Below are 15719 nucleotides of genomic sequence, written 5' to 3' on the forward strand. Positions count from 1 at the left end.
ATTTCAAGACAAAGTCACTTCAAGATTTTCCAGCCCATCAAAGAGGGCAAATGTGGATAATCCCTACATGGTAGGCATTTGATTTTAGAATCAAGAAACATGTACATGGAAGTAAACCCTCCCTCAGCATAACTTTAACTCCCAATTCAGAGACACTGCACCTAGAGACCAATACTCAATCTAAGAGGAGTGTGGAACGTTCTCTTTCTTAAAGAGAAAAAAAGAAAAGACTCATATCCTCAAAACATGAAACTTGTGAATAATCCAGAACTGATGACAGGAAAGAATGAGAAGAGAAATCTCCTATTAAACAGTCTAGCCTCTGGCTGTCTGAAAAGAAAGAAAAGGCTCTCAACAAACCATACAATCCCTGGAATCTAAAAACAGAAACCACAGTGGTATTCAAGAAATACTGTTTTCATCACTGCCAGATGTTGAATTCAGGGCACCATGGTAATCGGGGCCTGCTGCCATTTCTAAAAATCTTAAGTTGAAGACAGAATGAGCCAGAAAGTCAAACCCAGTCACGACAACAGCACACACACTCACAATGACCATTTTTCAACAATACATATATAATTTTCTAATTAAACCAACGAAAAAGTCATTTAGCATGAGGAAGCTGTGCAACTGAAGACAAACAGTTGAAAACATCCAAAACATGCAAAGGAAAATTTAGATGTGAAACGAGAATGAAAAAATGATGTGAGGGTGACACGCAAGTTTCCTCTGGCAGGTGATCCAGGGGCAGCAAAGAAGCAACCAGGACCCGAGTGGGCAGAAAACCTACAAAGCAGTGCTTTCCCCCTTCTTCCCGTGAGAGATCAAGATCAGAATCTTGCTGAAGAAGCTGAAGGAGAACTGGGAGGACAGGAGAGGAAGAAAGGCAGGTGTTCTCCACCTGAGAAATAGCTCCAGAGTTTAGCTCCCACTTGAGGCTCCCATTTACCTCTGAACAACAAATAATTTGTGGCAAAACATCAATGTCAACATGAGACACCTCTCCGTTAACTTTATGTTGCTCGTCCTCTGCTTCTTCACTCATGTCTTGCTTAATAGCGCCTTCGTGTACACTCTTCTCTGCCGGTATCTTTGGGGCAACTACAGTTTCCTGGATCACTGTGTCTACTGCGCTTACACTGGCCCCTGCTTGCTTGCCTGCGCTGGCTTCTGGCACTGCTTCCTGCCTCTCTACTACCTTGGCTGCTCGGCTGGCTTCTTCCTCCAGCTCTGCTTCACACTCCTCCTGTTCTTCCTTGATGGTGCCCTCCGCCACCCGGTGGTGGGGCCGGTACTCTCCCACATCTTCCTCCTCACTCTCACTGCTGCTGCTGCTCTCAGAAGACAGGGAGGTGGAGTCTTTCTGGGCCAGAGGCTCCACCTTACGGATCTCCCCAGGACCACTCCCAGGTGATAGCTCTTTACCGTTCATGTCTTCAGTGATTACTCTTTCGTCTTTCCCAACCTCTGCCTGATTCTTCTCCTCCACTACATTCAGAGTCTCATGTGAACTCTGCACAAAAAAAGAATGGATGAGGGGAGGAAAAACAAAAAGACATGAATAAATAAAAATGATGGACACCAAAATTAACTGATGGTAGGTTCATGTCATGGAGGAAAACAAAGATGATGATGATGGCTGACTGAAAGGTAAGCAGGGAAAACGTGACTGGGGTGAGAAGCGTCAGGCAATGGTGTGAACGTGGGAAAGGGGAGAACCTTAGCAGCATCACTGGCTCCAGTGCAAGGCCCTTCTGACTCGGGAGCGCGTTTCTGCGAAACAAAAAGCAACCAAGGACACAAAATCAATAAAATTTTACCTCAACACCCACCAAAACACACATCGGACACTGCAGACAGAACAGTAACAATCAACATCCATAAAAACCTTGGCTCAAGGTCACATAAAAGACAATCAAGACAAATGTGAAAAGCTTACAAAAGGAAACAAAAACACAAAACAGCCAGCTTCCTCCCAAAGAAATAAAGTAAATAAAGTGATTTTAGTATATCTAGAAGTACTACTTACATAGTTGAAAAGGTAGAGAAAAACTGGAATTACATCAATGCTTACTGATTATTTTAAAGTGTAAATTTTATAACTTATAAAACTTTTCCAAAAAAGTTTTGATCTTAATCAGACTATAAATATAAAGCCTGCCTGAAACCCTGATTCCTAAAATGAATATAGTATTAATACGATGGAACCTTTGTTTTTGGCTGGCTCTTTTGAAAAACAACTTTAACTTGCAAAATCATAGTTGGTCTCAGATAACTATTAACATAAAAATGTTGTTCCAGAAATGGAATGGGAGGGAATAATACATATAATCTATGAGTATAACACATCCCTAACTGGATTATTAGACTAGCAAAAGGGATATTATAACATTAGGGTGGATGTCAATAATGATTCCAAGCATAGTCTCTTAGAATTTAGCTCTTCCACTGGCGTCTTTGAAAACTGAAATGAACCGTATTTATTATTGAGATGCTTACTCCCACCCCCTGCAGACATCTACTTCTTGGGAGTCCATTTACTCTAGTTAAGTAGTACAGTATCTAAATGTTCATTATTATTATTATAGGTCAGTGAATTATTATTATTACTCAATCCCAAATGGGTGGATGGGTCCCACCCAAGTTCAGGGAATCCCTTAGGTTCATTCTAAAAAACGAAACCAATTATTTCACTGAGTATGGCAGGTACCTCAAATTTTTCCCATGTAAACAGAATTTTTAAAATAACAAGCCATCAGATGATGCCTGAAAGACATTTAGGCTTTGAATACTTTTACTTCTGCAAAGAATACTTAGCTTCTATACTTAGCTGAGGGTTTCCCTCCACATAATAATAACTCCGAATCTGGGCCTTACTAGTTTAAATGATCTTATGAATTTAGGCAGATATTTTTCAGGGGGAGGTACCCCAAAAGAAGCAGGAGAAACATCCAATGTGTATCTTTTCGTTCTGTCCAAATTCAGTCATTATTTCTTGAATGTTTCTTAATTTCACCAGTGAAAGCATTGAAGGGAAGGGTTCCTGAATATTTAAAAAATAAAAATCACTTTCATATGTGGCTTTTAAAAACGGGAAACAAAGTAAAATGCACCTCAGGAAACTGTGAGAAGGGCGAGGAAGAAAGCTTTTCAGAAGGTGCATTATAGTTCACAACAGTGCCCTCTGCTGTCCAAGTGGTGGCTGAGGTGAAGGTGGCTTGCATGCTATCAGAAAAGCCCTTTTCACTAAACAAAATTGATGTTATCTCCTCTTCTAGGCTCTAGAGAGGTCAGAAAAGGAAGAGCAAAGAATTAACAATAAGTCAGACCAGACAGCAGTGACCTATTGAAAGAAAGGAAAGGTTACATAAGAAAGAATCACAGAACAGCATAAATTGAAAGAGGTGAGGAATTTGAAAGATTCGGTAGCAGGCGTGTGTGGCAGTTTGCCTGAAGGCCAGCTTTCCACCCTGCCTGAGAATCTTGGACAGCTCTAACCAGTGGACACCAGATAGAACTCCTTGGTGTGTCACTGAAGTTTTCATCACAAACCGAGCACGACCAAACACTGTTCCATATATTCTGGAACCCCATTTTGCACAGAATGGCATCTTCAGGGGCCCCTACACTTGAAACGCTTCTTTCTGTGTCATAGCTTGGGTGACCCTACCCTCTTATCTCAATGCCCTTCCCTTGGGCACTGTGGGCCTCGCCAATTCTGTCATCTCTCTGAGGTCCACCTAACAGTCCATACTTTATGTATGGCCTTTCCTAACCATCCCATCTCCTACGATCTCTTCCCTCCTCCACACCACTTCAACTGTACAACTACTCTGAGAAATCCCCTCAGACATGCTAAATATGCCCTGGAATGAAGAAACAGTACTTCTTTTCCCCCACCCCCCAATAATAAACAAGTATAAGAAAAGAATTCTAAATAGGAAGACAAACTCAGAGGTAAAATCTCAGTGAGTCATGTTAAAATCATCTGTCCCTGAAAAACTATTAAGGCAAATTTTATCTTCACATTTCTGACCCTTAAGCTATGATTCCTAACCTGTGGTCCCTAACCTGTCTGAGGGCACAAAAGGAAAGGGGGGACTGTGCCAGGTACCCCAAACGCCAACAGCAAAACGTCACTATGAAGCCCTCTCTCCCTCACACCAGAAGTGTGAAAGAATACTTCCTGAAAGTATTAAAGAACGAATAAACCCCACTACTCAGAGATCTTAAGATAAGTAGATGAACAAATAAATGACATTTCTGGGATGCCCCCTGGGACAGCGCAGTAGGAGGGGTGAGGAATAGGGACACAGATGAATAGCGCTAAGTGCATAATAAGCAGCTGCATTATTATGAAAGAAAAGCAGCTGGACTAATTCAGCTTAATTACAATCACCATAATTACACCACCCCTAGGGGTAGGGTGGGTGGAGAGAGTGTCCTTCCAGGTAAGAGATCACTGGGGAGTTTAAATAAGTGCAATGCATTTAATTATTCAATAAAATACCCTCAAAAGTACTTTAAAACTAGTCTATGTAATCTCTACTAGATTCATGAGAGAATATGTTATACAAACTTACGTAGGTCGTAATTCCCACAACACATCAGAGGATAGATATACAATAGCTGTTTGCCTTAATGATTTGGTGTCCAATTTCTCGTTCTATTCTCAAAATTGTTCATATGCAAAGTATTGCCATTCTGAAAGTTTGATGTATTTAAACTAGAAACTATTACTTATTTAAAATCTATAAATCCCATATGATAGAAATTTGGAAAATTCGGTCAAATTACACTCACGCATAATTGTTTATTTTATATTTCATTAAGGATTATAATTTAAATATAACCAAGAAATCCTGCAAAATCAGTAGCAAAATGAAGATACAACAAAGACAAAAATTGATAAGATCCTCTCTTAAAAGTCAAAACACTCCAGCAGACTTAACTGCTCACACACTTTCAACTACTGGTAGTACTATGTTATTTGGGGTGGGGGAAGATACATTGCAAGTGGTCAATAAATGTTTGTTGGGTGAAGAGATGCATGGATTATTGCAGTTACAACAATCCATATGTATGTTAAACAAGTATGTATTTTGCTGCATGTGCTGCAAAGGGAAAGAACAAGAAAAAAGCAGTAACTTCAAGTGCAGATAAACCATTTAGGAGCTTAACGAAGGGTAAATTCTAGATTTAAATTTCACATAAGATCACTTTAGTGTAACTTCTACAACATCATATTTTATATTGTATATTCCTAAGCCATGACATCCAGAAAAATGATAATTTTCAACATCTTCACCAAAATTCCAAAGTTTCCTACTGAAAAAAGTGTAAGGACATTACTTTAAACTGATCAAATTACCATGTGACGTGCTTCTGGAGGATAAACTTTCAAAAATACATAATATTTTAAAGCAAGTGATGTTAAACTCATCGTTTTACACAGAGTCTAAGTGGCTTTGGACTTCATGCTGACATTTAAAGTACATAAATATGCCACTTGGTTTAGCTTTATGACATTATCTTCCTCATTTGCAGCACCCTGGAAATATTTCACCTCAATTAAACCTCAAATTCCTTTAGGGCAAGACTTCATCTTCCATTTATTTTGCCTCCCCCCCCCCCCCACTCTACTGTATCTTCTGATAAATAGGACTCTCTACTGATTAACAAAATCAGACTTTGTGGAAGGCAAACTTTCCTTGTGACTGATCTCTGCTCGCATTCACACCCCCTGTAATCCATTCCTCACCCAGCACCAGAGGGATGTCTGTCAGACCCATGGATTACGTCACTACCCAGTGTAAAGTTATCCTCTGGCTTCCCATCATTCCTGTAACACAATTCCAAACTGTCACTATGGTGGTTAGGACCCTGCCAGGATCTGAGGTCTAAACTCCTTGACTTTTCCTAAACCCTTGTCATTGGGTCTTTCAGTTCCTTAAACGAGTTCCTGCCTTAGGGCTGTTGCATTTGCTCTTCCTCACACATGGGAAAACCTTCACCTCAGCTTCCTTCCCATCAGTAAGGGCTCAACCCAAATGCCAACTCTTCCTGACCACAATGGTAAAGTAGCCTTCCCAATCAACTTTTAACACAACCTTGTATTTCATCTTAACACTTACTCGTTAATACCCTATATTTTCTAATCACTAATTTACATACCCATTGTCTAACTCCAGTAGACTCTAAGCTCTCTAAGTCCCAGAAATTACAGGCTGGTCAGCTGGCTAAGCAAAATCAGTAGAAAGAAAAGAATAAGAACGTGAAAGCCACAGAAAGCTAACTTCTTAGGAAAGCCAGATATTCCATATATGCAGGAGCACAGAAAGAGCTCTGAGGGGCTGCTGCAGTACTCCATAATGATTTCCCATTAAATCTTTTACAATAAAAGCTCAAAAGGTTTCCAAATGTAATCAGTAATCACCTAAATCAAATATGTTGTTATTTGAACTCACCACAGTGTGCACAAGCAATGTACAAACAGTGCATTTCCCCATGAAATCATGGTTTCCCAACTGCCAGCCACATACGTCAAAATTAGGGGTCACTTATCACCTAAATCAGTTGATAAGTCTGCATTTCAAATTGTGGATTTTCAAATAAAGTATTTCTGCAATATCTCACCGAATGATCCTCTGCTTCCATGCATGGAGATTTAACTTTTTAAATGCTCAAAAATTATTCCAGAATATATAGGTTGATATATAAGGGGAAAAAAATCTATGGCTGTGGACAGAAATAAAAGAAAATGAGGAGAAAGCAAGAGCAGATCTAAGGATGCAAGGTGAACACCTTGTCTGCCTCCTGGGCTTTTTCTTCAACAGTCCATGTTGCCGCCATCTGATGCTTCTCCTTCATGGATAAAATATCCTTGAAAAGATGGTCTCCTTTTCTCTATTGTTTTAAACAATAGACATAGTCAACAAATAAGACAAGAACATCACATTGACAGCAACACAAACATAAAACAATGTGCGGGTCAGCGGAACAAACCAGATGAAGCAGCACACACAGGGAGGCCGAAATCTTAGCACGCCAGACACTGTTTCTTCAGAAAACGCAACACTAGAGTCAACTGCTGAAATATGGACATTCATAGCTCAGGGAATTCTAAAAATAAGCATTTAAATTGGATACAACTTCGTAAGACCCTACCATGATGTTTAGATCTTAGTGTTTTCCGAAGTTGTTTTTCAGTTTAGCAATTACCTTTGCTCATCTGTTCTTAAAGAGTTATTTCCCTTTCACTGTCACAAACTTAGATATTTAAAGCAACTAACAGCTTTGCTTTTAAAGAAAAGGTGAATAAAAATAGCATGAGACTATCTAAATCAAAATCCAGAATTTGGCAACATTCAAGCCAGACTAGATAATGAACTTAAGGAAAAGCGAGGGGTATCAGTAAAAGGGGAGAGATGAAATTGTAGGGTAACACCTTTATATACTTTTTAAAACACTGTATTAAATATAGTATAACCATTGTCTCCTCTAGTATGATAAATGAGCCCATAGAAATTCTTGGCTGATAATAGGAGAGATTTTAGAGCATCAGGAAAAAACAGATGTAGATGGGAATGAACGGGGAAGCATTTTGAGAATATATTCTAAAAGCCATACTTATATTGATGGTGGGGAGAAGAAAACCATGGAAAGAAAAGGAATGAGTTCAAAGAGATGTTATGATTGAAAATGCTTTAAAAACACTAGTCTACATTTCATTACTAGGATGTTTCAGTATTAAGTTGTATGATGATAACATTTTGCAAGTTTTCAACCGGGCTGACAGACTTCAAAGCTAAATTGAATTTATTTGCCTCACAGTAATTACCTTAAACCATTCTAAATATGGTCTACATTAAATACTTAAGTATTAAATAAACTTTCTTATTTCAGAAGTCAATATCTGAAAAGCTTATGAAATATTACGTGTCAGTGTCTAAGTCATCCTATGCAACAATTCACTGCCACTAATTTACTTGAGTGAAATAATTATTCTGAAACTATTTCAAAAGTATTTTGAAACTCATACGATTTAATTAAGAACTAGGTCAATATGTATTACATTGTTAATTAATATTTAGTATTTTAAAAAATTGTTAGCAATTACATTTAAAAAAAAACAATTAAATGGGAACATTTTGTAACTTCCTGAGAATCAACATAAGATTTAGCACCTTGAGTTTTACTGAAGAGCTGGAGTGAGACATATAGCCAACAAACAGCTAGTGACATACCCCTTGTGTCTGTAGGGACAGAGGTGTGATACGTCGTTTTTCCCATTCATTAGGGCGCGGCTCGGGTGTAGATTCCATAAAATTGCGCTTGAGTTCACTAATGCTAGCCTGATGTTTCAGTATGTCTTCCTGGGCCTTATCCAGGTCCTAGCAATATGTAACGCAATAAAAGGGGGAAAATCCAAAGGGAACAAAACCCAGTAGGACAAAAATAAAAAATAAAACCAAAAAAATAAGACAAAGCAAACTTATGATTAAAAAAAACAAAACATATTAAAGCAAGAAAAATGCCAAGTCTCAAAAGCCATATTACCTATGAATAACCTTAATGAGTTCCACCAAATTTGAAAATAAAGCCAATGTGTAATTGTTTTAATTCACATTTTAAAGGATTCTAATGTCTTCTCTGTTTAGAATTTTTTAAAGGAATAACTATTTGTATTATTAGAAGGAACTCTATAGATGATGTATTACAGAATTGCACACTTGAAACCTATGTTACTTTACTAACCATTGTCACCCCAATAAACTTTAAAAAAGAAAAAAGAAAAAGGAACTAATACTCAAAATGGCTAATAACCCTTCTTTCTAATAGTTGGATTTGAAATGCAGCCTATGACTTTGTTTCTGTAAATTCAACTTTCTGATTAGGGCTACTACTAAAGTTGCATCCTGTGAACATAGTAAATCAAGTAAAAATAGAGAAAGGTAGACTGAGAAGCACAGTTGGCCTGGTGGGAAAGCCAGTCCAGGATCATCCACCAAAAAAGAAAAAAAAGAAAACAGAAAAAAAGGGGTGGGGGTGAGGGGGGAACCAAGGATTAACTTTTTTCAGGAAATCCCAGCATGGCTTTTAATCCTTAAGAAATAAAAATCACGGCTTCCCGAGGCTGCTTGTATGTGGCCTTTCTATAAAATAAGTCACCCTCATCCTGGTTTCATGTACTTGCCAAACACAAATGTGGGCCCCTGCCATGCCACATACCAAGTGGTCCTTCTACAGACAAAGATACAAGAAAAACTACTAGGTTGATTTTCATTGGAGTAGGCCCTATATGTGCATCTGGGAATTAAAGCTCATTATTGTTCAGGAAATGGTTTTAATTGAATTTTAAATATTTTCTTACATTTTAAAAGTCATGGGGGCTACCTGCGGATTATAGCTTTCATCACACTCCCAGAGGAACAATTCATGCATCTGATAAAATTAGGTATTCCATATTCATGCACAAGCATAGTAGCTCATCTATGAGCTTCTATAGCCATTTGCAAAAACTCATTAAAATTCTTTGCATGGCATGAAAATATGACTGTGGCTTGAGATCAGGCACATTTCTTGTATTTGTTCAAAGCAATGTTATGTATTACACTTCAGAGCATTTTAGTAAGTTATGCAAAAATACATTTCCAACAAATATACAAGCTGCCAAAAGCAACCAAACAGATTAGTCAGATTACTAAGAAATACAGTTCTCCACTGAATACACTGCCATGTATGATCCTAAAACAAGGGGGGAAAAAGTTCTCGTGTGACACGGGGAACATGATTTACATCCTAATTGCGTGGCTAGGTTTTCTTTTTTTTCCTCCTTTCTGTCTTTCACTTATTCTTTTTATAATCAAAACAATCCCATTAATTAGCAAACTCTCAAACAGAAAACTTTAAGTGGACTTCATTCTTAATTGCATGGATTTTAGTGCCATTCCCTCCCCTCCAAAAAAAAAAAAAATTGTGGACACACATCAAGAGTAATATGATTTAATGCCAGATCAACAAATATCTGTTCTGGTTAATGTATATTGAGAATGGGATCACCTTACGTCAGATCCCATGCCCTGGAGATAAACCATTAGAAGAGAATAGGTTTACTCATAGAACTTCAAGATTACTGGATAAAAACTTTTCATTTGATGAAGGAATTTGTTCTCCCAGTTGTCACCCTGAGAACTTCCAGTAGATATAGTCCTACCTAAGCCACCTTAAAAGGACAAAATTGGACTGGTAACATGCACTCCCCAGTTGGATTTCCCCCATGCATTTCATGCATCGTGCTTGAAGAAAGTTGCCAGCCAGCCTGTGCGTGACCTCCCGTCCATAGAAGCCTGGCAGCCATGAGGACAGTTGTTTTCTTAAATTATACAAACCTCCAACATTAAATTGCTATGTCTGACATAAATATTATCCCCTTCTACTCTCAAGGAATTTTTCTGTGAAATTAAATCACACACAGGGGAAAAAAGGCAAATAAACATAAATGTATCAATCAGCAAGCACCAGAAACAACTCAGAGTTGGATAGTCTAAGACATTAAAATAAAAAAGTTATAAAAAAATCTTAGGAACCTAAAGTCACAACAAGCAAAACTCACAGATAAACCCTGCAAATGCATCACCCCACACACAATAATTATGGCAGGCAGCAGCCACCAACTTTTAACTTGGGAGAAAAAATATCCACCTCCTCCAGCTGTGTTTCCTCTTCTTCCATCTTCGCCTGAAGAGTCACATGGCAAATGGCCAGAAAAAAGGGGAGCATTAGTGGAAATTCTACCATCGGTGCAAAAAAAGCTGTATTTGAACTTCAATGGTGAACCAGCATTACCAACCTTTACGTTGTGGCCCTCAGAAGATGCAGAATAGTAAGCCACTTTGGTCTTTCTTCACCTACAGTGTTGTATAAATGATGGAAATGATCTTTTGCAAAGGTGGAATGAAGAATGGAAGCTTCACTCTTTCTCAGTCCCTAGATTATATGCACTGCTTTTGAATATTTTTTTTTTCACTCAGGAATGAAAATATGAGAGTGTAAAAATGGCATAATTCAATCTGTTCTAATTTTAAACGTCTAAATCAACTAGTGCAAACTATGATGATGTAAAATTTGGCTTTCGCTTTGTATCGAGGACAAATACTCACCCTATCATTCAGCTTTTTAACAGATTTCTTTCCTTGGAGAGAAATTGGTGTATTTTGCTACACTCATGTTAAAATGGTGGGTATTTAAAAATACTCTTTGAAATATAGCCATCTTTCTTTCACAAAATTCTTAAACAAGAATCATTTTTCATAGTTGGACAATTCTCAGTATCTAATGACCCCAAAAAATGAATCTGTAAATGTAAAACTAACATAAATACTGATGGTTACTGTCAAGGAAAGGAATGGCAAGAAAGAAAAATATTGATTCTGATACCAAAGGAAAATAGTTTAACCTTTACATGTTAATTGATAATAGGATCATATGTCATACATTCTTTTTCTTCTTTACTAGAATGATGGTATCAAATCTGAGAGTTCAAAACGCCTTTCTTTTTTTTTTAACCATTCAAGTATTTTTGAGAAGTCAGCAGGGAGCTGAGAGGATCTTTTTTATAAGAAGATAAAAATGAGACATAGCCACTCAACAATCTGTTAAGAATTATCTTCCAGTTCCTTGGTTCATAGTAAATTCTCCAAAATGTTCGTCTTTGGCATCCTCAGGCAACCTCCACGAATCGTGGTTTTGCCCACAATGCCTACTCGTAGCATTATCTTCACATTTTTCTTTAGGTTTGCTCTAAATTTTGTAATTTACTCTATGTAGTGATAGTACCCACAGGATATGAGACATTAAATCACCAGACCACATTAGCAAAAACAATCAGAAACATACTGAGTATGTTAGCACTGACTCTAGTACAGAGGTAGCCCCATATGGGGTAAAAATCCTCAAATCCGACATCTAATTTTAAATAAAAGAGCACTAAGATGCCCGACCTTAGGACTATATGTTCTAAATTTTCAAAAAGCCTTCTTTCATTTTTCATACACATTTGTTTTTTAAAAAAGAAAACAGAATAGTATCTTTCTTATAAAATACCTAAAGCAACTCTTTCACATAGTTACATGGTTTAGAGTTAAAACAAAAACAAAAAGGAAACAAAACCAAAAAACTACCTGACGTTCATATGGTTTCCAAATGCTACAATAATAGGGAGGCAAAGGGTTTCTGAAATTAAACCTCCAAATGTCAGGAGTAAAAGTTACAGATGCAGCCTCATAAATGCAAGAACAAACTTGGCTTTCTAACAAAAGAAATACTACTACTAATACACATCAGTTACAGTTATGTCCACTGCATCCTAAGTTCTATATCAAAACAAAGTTTCTATCCTAAAAGGACAACACTAAGATCTGTCTGCAAAATGAACAGAACCAATACGGATTAAGGGCAACACAGTTCCCCCTGCCCCCCTCCCCCTTTAGACCTAGCATGGTCTAGATATTTATAAAATAATCCTGTAACTTTGCTCTCATCTTAAAACGTGTGGACCTGGTCAATGGAAAGCAATGGAAAGGCAGTGCTTACACTGATTTCTCATGCACTAAAATGTGTGTGTTAAAATGTGCAGCTCACACTATATTGAGGTTAATCAATGGTGACAGTTATGCACATGTTTACACTCTACATTAGGAAGGGTGTAAGAGAAAGGGTGTAGTTTTGCTGACCCCACAAACTGAAGCTTATGCAGGAGGGCCAGCAACTGCTTCCTCTTCCTCTGTCCTGTCATTCAAGCCACAGTCGTAAGACACAGTAAAGGCAGTGGCTTTAGCTTCCAGATAGCAGAAGGACAAAGCCAGAGGAAGGGAAAAGGCGAGGGAAAAAGTCACTGACTGAGAAGCAGAGAGAAGTAGCCCAAAGATGAGGAGGAGGGAAGGAAGGAAGGAAGGAGAAGTGACAGGAACATAGTGTTGGACGTCAGCAGGGAGGAAGGAGACCCAGACCCTGGGGAGGCTAGGGAAAGCGAGATACCCATCTTCATCGAGCAGTGAGGGGAAGCTGGATGGAAAGCACTTGCAGAAACTGAAGGAAAAGTACCCAAAGTCAGAATTCTTGTGCTCAGCATCTTTTAGCGGGTTCTCTTGGGTGGGGGGACAGTCGGTCGGAGAGGGGGCTACAACAGGATCCCAGACAGAATCACGGGCAGCCACCCCACTGTCCCCCCGCTTGGATCTTTCCCCCATGGAAAGGAGCTCCAGTGTGAGTTGGTCGGCCTCCCCAAAGGGGTCTTCCTCTGAAATGTCTGAAAGCAAGTCCATCTCAGGGACTGGCGACAGGTGTGGGGAAAGAGATGAAGCACAGCGGATGAGAGGTGAAGGTGGGCATATGGAAACAGGCTGTTCTCAGGTACAAACCCATGATTGAATGTGACATTATACAACAGATGCATTCAAGGGAGAAACAAAGGCAAAAGAAAAAGAGAAGAAATGGGTAGTTAGTTAGTGAACACTTTTACTCTAAAGTAGGGATTGATTGTATTAACACAGTGTAATTAGAAAATGAATTAAAAATGATCAATATTTTAAGAGGAAAACTGAACTACTTTTGTCTCATAAAATGTAGAACTACAGATTGACTTTAGTATTTTCTGACTGGTTGCAAACAGATCCAATGAAACTCAAACAGCATCATTACTTTTAAACCTGGTTGCTGACAGACATTCAAAGCATTAGAAAAAGGCCAACACACCCAGTCTTTTGCCAAAGATAAGTAGAATTTCCTTTGGAATTTAAAAGAAATTTAAAAAAATAATGGGATGTATCAAGTTAACTTGACAAAATGGAAGAGAGACTTTGACTTGCCGAGCTCTTCTGTTTCAGATGTTAAATGTAGTCACTCTCCGGGATGCCTCGTGAGCATAATTATAAAAAATTCTGACAACTTTTCAGCAGTTAAAAAATATCTTGTTGGACACAATTTCTGTTATTTTTAACTACATAACTTTCAACCAAATAATTTTTAAAATATGATACTCACAAATTCTTCCACAGAGGTATCGGGTGATTTGATGGCACATGCTATCTGAAGCCCTTGTCCTTGTAGCATAAGCGTCCACATGGTAACCCCCCCACCCCCCAGCCATGCTGAGTATTAGAGGTTGTCAAATTCCTGAGGAACTGGCAGCTACTCACCTAGCAGGTTCTTTAGAAATTCATGTTGCATGTCTTTAGAATGTTCAAAGTTAAAATTTAGAAAATATTATAAATCTACAGGACGATTCCTTTTTTCATGTTTACTTTCAATGTTACTCATAAAAAAGTTGTGATATGCAGATCTGAAGAACTCAAAGCCTCTTTAAATCAACTTCTAAGTGACTATACTTGCCCAAGGTAACATAAATTAACAGTGACAAATTTTAAAACATGATATAGGCTACTTCTCCATTCATCATGGTGTATGCACCAAATAAGGGCTAAAAGCAACATACCATCTTCTCACTCACTGTTCAGAAAACAATTACCCTTTGCTTAAGAATTTCTTCTTCATCAGTTATAGATTATTAATGAAAAATAATATTTTTCATGAAGACCACCTCTGTTCATTTCAAAAAAATTTGAGTCAATATAATTATAATAATCAAGACAGGTTACACTTTAAAATGTACTTGTAACAAACAAATATAAATTTCAAATCATCATAGCTTTTATAATTTGGGGGTTTGACTAAATAGGATGATTCTGAAGAGAGTCAAAAGGCCAATAAATTACTTACTTGCATTAATATAATTCACATTGAAAAATTTTGCTTTGAACAATATTCAGAAAAAAAGGCTAGAGGCCCTGCCCAAACTAGCAAGAGTCTACACATATTTCAAAATAAGGAAATTACATCAACAGAGAACATACATTGACTGATGTTAAATAACGTTTGAGCTCTGAAAGAACAGATGCAACAGAGCACCTCTCATCTCAGCACACATTTAAAATCACATAGCCTACTCATTTACCATACCTTTCCTTCAAGAAGCTGCACATGTGGGGCTTTAGTTGGGCTTCTGATGTCCCTTCTGCCATCCCCGTCTTGTACCAGGGCAGCGCTCACCACTCCGCGGCTGTACGCTGAAACCTCCCCAGCGGGGCCAGGAAAATCCTTCATAAGACTTTGGTCCACAACACCAATTGGAGCTAGTGAAGAATGATTGTTTGGATTACTGTAGGACATTTAAATGGTCAAACTTTAGGGAACTTCCCCCCCTTACACAGATAAAGTGGCAGCAGGAACATTGCTTGAGCTCTGAAAATACCAACACACCAAATAAACTCATTCGTAAACTTTTACCAAAGTGTAAAAATATTCTGAATTTTTAACCCATTAAACTAAACCAGGCTCTTAGATCAGTTTTTTGAAGGACAGACGCTGATCATAGAACTGGCCAGCAGAGGGCGCTCTAAGACCAGCTGAAATGAGAGTCGGAGCAATACGTCAGTTACAATGTAAGGAATATTTTAATTCTCTAGGATTTCTTTGATCTTGACTGAACTTATTTCTGAATCATTTACTACAACAAATAATTACCTATTTATTAAAATACTTTGCTTCAATAAATTTAAAGAATTCTCCCATAAAGGAACCTTTTATTTGAATTCCATTTAAAATTGTAACAAGAGGGTAAAGGTAGATTTTGAGAAACTTCTGTTTATGTTTAATAGTTT

The 15719-nt window shown here is 38.0% G+C and overlaps 1 protein-coding gene across 27 annotated transcripts in view; it reads right to left on the bottom strand.

Moving 5' to 3' along the window:
- Positions 1-15719, bottom strand: part of EPB41L2 (erythrocyte membrane protein band 4.1 like 2) — a 210774-nt gene that overhangs the window by 25143 nt on the left and 169912 nt on the right. For 4 of the 27 annotated variants that reach the window (XM_074333571.1, XM_019729401.2, XM_019729402.2 and 1 more), the window contains 7 exons: positions 15019-15191; positions 10392-10454; positions 8247-8393; positions 6805-6906; positions 3114-3281; positions 1720-1773; positions 950-1513 (listed from right to left, as the gene is read on the bottom strand). In XM_074333571.1, coding sequence (XP_074189672.1) covers positions 950-1513; positions 1720-1773; positions 3114-3281; positions 6805-6906; positions 8247-8393; positions 10392-10454; positions 15019-15191 — 1271 coding nt within the window. Of the gene's footprint in view, positions 1-949; positions 1514-1719; positions 1774-3113; positions 3282-6804; positions 6907-8246; positions 8394-10391; positions 10455-10704; positions 10741-15018; positions 15192-15719 lie in introns of all 27 variants that reach the window. The other 23 variants (XM_019729406.2, XM_074333575.1, XM_074333574.1 and 20 more) reach the window with 19 other exon arrangements.

The sequence above is a fragment of the Rhinolophus sinicus genome, linkage group LG05, assembly GCF_036562045.2.
Source record: "Rhinolophus sinicus isolate RSC01 linkage group LG05, ASM3656204v1, whole genome shotgun sequence".
Taxonomy (NCBI): Eukaryota; Metazoa; Chordata; class Mammalia; order Chiroptera; family Rhinolophidae; genus Rhinolophus; species Rhinolophus sinicus.